This window comes from Sinocyclocheilus rhinocerous, unplaced genomic scaffold (genome assembly GCF_001515625.1).
Source record: "Sinocyclocheilus rhinocerous isolate Xijiao unplaced genomic scaffold, SAMN03320098_v1.1 scaffold5218, whole genome shotgun sequence".
Lineage (NCBI taxonomy): Eukaryota > Metazoa > Chordata > Actinopteri > Cypriniformes > Cyprinidae > Sinocyclocheilus > Sinocyclocheilus rhinocerous.
The window spans coordinates 85,248-89,748 of NW_015639848.1; the positions used below are offsets into that span (position 1 = coordinate 85,248).

Consider the following 4,501-nt stretch of genomic DNA (forward strand, 5'->3'; position numbering starts at 1 on the left):
ATACGATTATACCCTCTATTTTCAGTCTGTACAGTAATGTATAAATTTCTACTAGCAGGTCTTCTCTATTATGGAAGCATATGTGTAGCAAAATTCAATCTGAAATGTAATATGCAAAATGGCAATGCAATATTCAAAATGGCAACGCAATATTCAAAATGGCAATGTATTTCTGTATTTAAATTTACATTTTCCATTACCCACATGTGCAAAGTTTGGTGCAGAAGGAAAATTAAAATGAAATTATATTATTTACATTTGCCATTTCCAACAGTAGTCTTAATATGTAAATTGCATACTGTTTTAACGCTTTATATGTTGCGAAATGAAAATGAAAATGTATAACCCAAATTGATTTGATATGTGTAACATGTCCAAGCAGAAATAGTAGCAAAATGATCATTTAAATGTTATTTGTCCTAAATGCGTTTAGACTAACAGTTAGGACACTTACGATTGCATTTTCATCATGACACCGTGGGATATTTGTAGCAAAATTCGGTGCGGCTTTGAAAATGCATTCCGAGCTGACCGCGCCCACCCTCCATCAATCATTGCGTCAAGGCGGGGCTTACTTTGCGTTGTCGTGGGTATTTTGATAATTGGCGGGAGGGAACATGGTGAAGTCGTTCTTCTCCGAGAAGCTGCCCAAGCACTGGAGCGGCAAACTGCAAATGTTGGCCCTTCAGAAAATCCATCGTCTGGTCTGAGCGCGACACCTCCGGATCGAAGTGGTGGGACACGGGGTAAGTTGGCAGATAAAGACCAAGGCAACAGTTTGGCCTAGGGTTGCCAACTTTCACTTGGGGTCTGGGGAGGTGGGTTGTTACTGACGATCACATTCGTTGACCATCGTCTGTATGAGAAGTGCTCGTTTTGGACAAAACAATGGGACGACGGCTTTAGCCGCGGTGACACTGCACTTTGAGCACGCGTAGCTTACATAACAAAAAAATGTAATAATCAACCCAAAACGTCAAAATATCCAAAGCTTCACTTTACTGCAAAAAGTTTCTTATTTTAAGATGTAGGCTAGAATAGTAAACACGACTTCCGGCTTCCGGCGAAGAGAACGCTGGCGCATTGTGGCTGCCGCTTCTTTATTATTATTCTTTTAATACAGCTAAAGGTCGCGTTGTGATCGGTATTGGTCACGTGATACGAATTCGCACAATTTCGCAGGTCAGAGTTCACCAAACGTGAAGCAGCGAAATCGAATTCCTCGCATGATCTCCCACATTCGCATGTGTTTAAATCCTGGTTAATACAGTTGGCAGCCCTGACATTGAATTACACAGTCAATTTATTAAAATACAAACTACTAAAATATAATGTTCATAATGTATGACCATTTTATTTTAGCAGAAGTTTTAAGATTGTTTGCACCATATTCAAATTCACGGGGCTGTGTGCCGAAACGTCACAACACCGCTGCACCTTCAGCAAAAAAATCTAAAAGTGTTTCCTACACCCATCGTTTTTTTTTTTGCCTGTCCAAGAGAAAGGAATGTGAGGTGCCAAGTCCATCAGTGAAAAACAAATTAGAGAGGGCAGGAATAGGAGAGAAGAGGATTACCATTCCAGGTAATAGTCAGTTAATTTTTTTTTCTCTACCCCCCAGATGAAAGGGTTTGCTTAAATCATGCTTACATTAATGTATTATTCACCTGAAATCATAATTTAACTTGCATTTTTATTTTATCTTTGTTTTAGACAAATACTGCACTCCTCAGGAGTTTTCAGACCATCTCTTTCAGCATTTCCCTATGTTGAAAGATTGTGGCGGTTTCCAGCTCTTGCAATCCAGAGGATCAACACGTTCCAAAAAATTAGAGACAATACCCTGTCCAGATGATGGGTATTCCCCTGAGTACCTCTTAAGTGAGTCTGTCAAAGTTGGGCAGGCTCTCATATATATCAGGCCACTCCAGAAAGATATAGATCTGCAGGTAGGTAGGAAAAGGTTAAAATCTCTGGTTAGTAATAATACTCTGGATGTTGAGAAAGTTTAAACTACCAAAATTAAGTGATGCACTAGTTTTAAATAAAGTGATTTAGGATATCCCTAAAATAATATTTCTTTGTATAAGCTAACCCTACTATCTATCTGCTAATGTGACTTTTTATGTTCTTACAATGATTCAGACTCTTGAGAGTGACCAGCCTATATCATCTGGACCACTGACAGAATGCTTGTACTGCAATGAGAAGTATAGCCTATCAGAAATACAAGACCATGTTGATGTTTGCGAAAAATTCAATTAATTCATTCATTTAGAAGTTTCATAACTTTTTAAGTTAAGTCAATTACAAAACATTTGATGGTACTATGGGAGGGTTTGTAATACAGCTGCAAAGAGAGTGATGTTGAATTTTATATCTTTCACTAATCTAGCTGCTGTACTGTCGTTATGGTTATATCAGGTTTCATGAGTCAGGCAAAGTGATATCAGATAGCACTGGCAGTACAAGACAGGAAGAAATGGCAGCAACCATGTCAGAGGATAATGCTGAAAGGGAGGAAAGGGCCTCAACATCACTCAATACTGTTTTCTCAGCCAGTACCAGCCCATCAGCGGAGCCTGCCACTGAAGGTGTCTCTATCGAATTGACCATACCACTGAGCACACCTTTCTCTGTATTAGCTTTTTTTTAGCATACAAATAATTTTTCTCATACTACAAAACAACAGGACTATCAGGGATGTTAATTATATCACAGTTAATCGTATCTTTTTGAAGAATTGTTATCACTAATCTGTGTTTTCATAGAGTGGAAGATTGAACCGGATCTTGAATCAGCTGCCCGGATGTATCGAAGACAGATCTTAAAGAATGCAGATGAAAAACCAGACCTAGTTGTTACACTAGATCTGCACAGCTGTGAAAAGGATCGTGAACGAGAAATGTTAGCTTTTTATAAACGTCCAAATGTTGATTGGACAAGTCCGTTAACTGTAAAACTTAAAGGTATGTATTTATTGGTGCGAAGTTGCTCTGCTTGATTGCATTAGTACTTTGAGGATTATTAAATTGTATGTAATCTCTATTAAAAACAGGAGATGCTGCATTAGGGGATGGAGTAAAACGGCACTTTTTCACATTGATAATGGAAAAGCTCCACCATGGATTTGAACTTGACATTGGCGAGTTATAATTGAAAACATTTTGAAATGCTGTACAGACCTTGGCCATACCATTTCCTTGACCTCCACTTTAGTCACTGTTAGAAATACAGACATACAGGATGTAATACATTTTAGCTTTTTTTTTTTGTTTTAGTAGATTTAATAGTTATGAGCATAGATAATATAGGAAGGGATGATTAAGCATGCTCATCTGAGTGCATTTTACTTGTTATAAATTTTTCAGATAACTGTGGCAAAACGCTGCTCTTCAATGGCGAAGATGATCACAAGGTTCCTTCAACATCCAGAGCACTCTTGGATGGTGATCTGTTCAGAGTTGTGGGAAGAATGATTGGACATACATTTATTAATGAAGGTCCACTCTACTTAGGACTTAGTCCAGCTTTTTCCCCCTTTTAAGTGGCAGTAAGGATGATACTCCAGTTTTGGAATGAAGGACTGTCCTGATACAGATGTGATTGAAGTTGTGTCCCTTGTATGTATATATATATATATATATATAATGAGTAAACATTTAAACCCTTTCAAGTCTTACCTTTTCACACTTTGTGTAAATCTTAGCTGGAAAGCCAGAATGAACTGAATCAGAATGAAATAGATAATATCAACAACCTGGCCATCAACTGGGACTTGCCAGCAGTCAGCAACAGCAACAGAAGGTGGTTGGCAGAAACCATTCTCCACCATGGGGTATGTATATCTTATCATATAAAGGTGGAAGTATTTGTTAATTGCAGTTGGGTATGTACTTGAACTTTTTCTAACTCTACATAAGCCTCTTTACATAACCATTAAGTTAGGACTAAAGCTTAAATCTTTCATCATGGCTTGCATAGTGTTTATAATTTGTACTGTTTGTGGATCATTTCTAGGTTATTGGTCGACGTGAAAAACAGATCTCTCAGCTGCGGAGAGGACTCAAAGATGCAGGTGTTTTGAGAATGATAAAAGAACGACCCAGTTTAACTGCAGTACTGTTTCCCAGATCTTCTGCACTGCTGATGGAACCAGAGGTAATTGGTGTATTCTACTTAGGAGAATAGACCGTATGGAAGCCATTGCACTAAATCAAGCATTTAATTTTCTGTAATGCATATAAAAAAAGTCTAATCATATAGCCCAGTTGGTGGGTTGTTTGTAATAGGTCAAGGTCAGTGGATGATGTAAGGGAAACAGGTCAATTTAGCTCAAAGGGAATCATTTAAGATTTTAAAGGGAATTTGGACAGAATCACTGTTTTACGGCTGATCACTGAGACGGCCAGCGATTCATTGAACGAGCCGTACAACATCAACTCTGCAATGGATATTAATATCCAAAGTATAGTGAAAACACTATTTATTAGCACAGTAA

The 4,501-nt window shown here is 38.0% G+C and overlaps 1 protein-coding gene across 2 annotated transcripts; it reads left to right on the forward strand.

The window, feature by feature from the left end:
* The first annotated feature begins 387 nt into the window (after positions 1-387).
* On the forward strand, positions 388-3,165 carry LOC107752218 (uncharacterized). Of its 2 annotated transcripts, XM_016568123.1 has the most exons (7): positions 388-746; positions 1,363-1,584; positions 1,714-1,949; positions 2,146-2,255; positions 2,425-2,594; positions 2,772-2,969; positions 3,059-3,165. In XM_016568123.1, exons 1-7 carry the CDS (start codon positions 470-472, stop codon positions 3,154-3,156), a joined length of 1,311 nt encoding a protein of 436 aa, XP_016423609.1. In that variant the 5' UTR covers positions 388-469; the 3' UTR covers positions 3,157-3,165. The 2 variants fall into 2 exon arrangements, 1 of the variants encoding a protein (XP_016423609.1); XR_001641339.1 differs by lacking the exon at positions 2,425-2,594.
* The last annotated feature ends 1,336 nt before the right edge of the window (positions 3,166-4,501 follow it).

Excerpts from the sequence above, each read along its gene's own strand:
- LOC107752218 (XM_016568123.1), top strand. The coding sequence starts at position 470 with ATGACACCGTGGGATATTTGTAGCAAAATTCGGTGCGGCTTTGAAAAT. Across the intron at positions 1,585-1,713 it reads GAAGAGGATTACCATTCCAG|ACAAATACTGCACTCCTCAG; the intron begins GTAATAGTCAGT and ends TCTTTGTTTTAG. Across the intron at positions 1,950-2,145 it reads AGAAAGATATAGATCTGCAG|ACTCTTGAGAGTGACCAGCC; the intron begins GTAGGTAGGAAA and ends ACAATGATTCAG.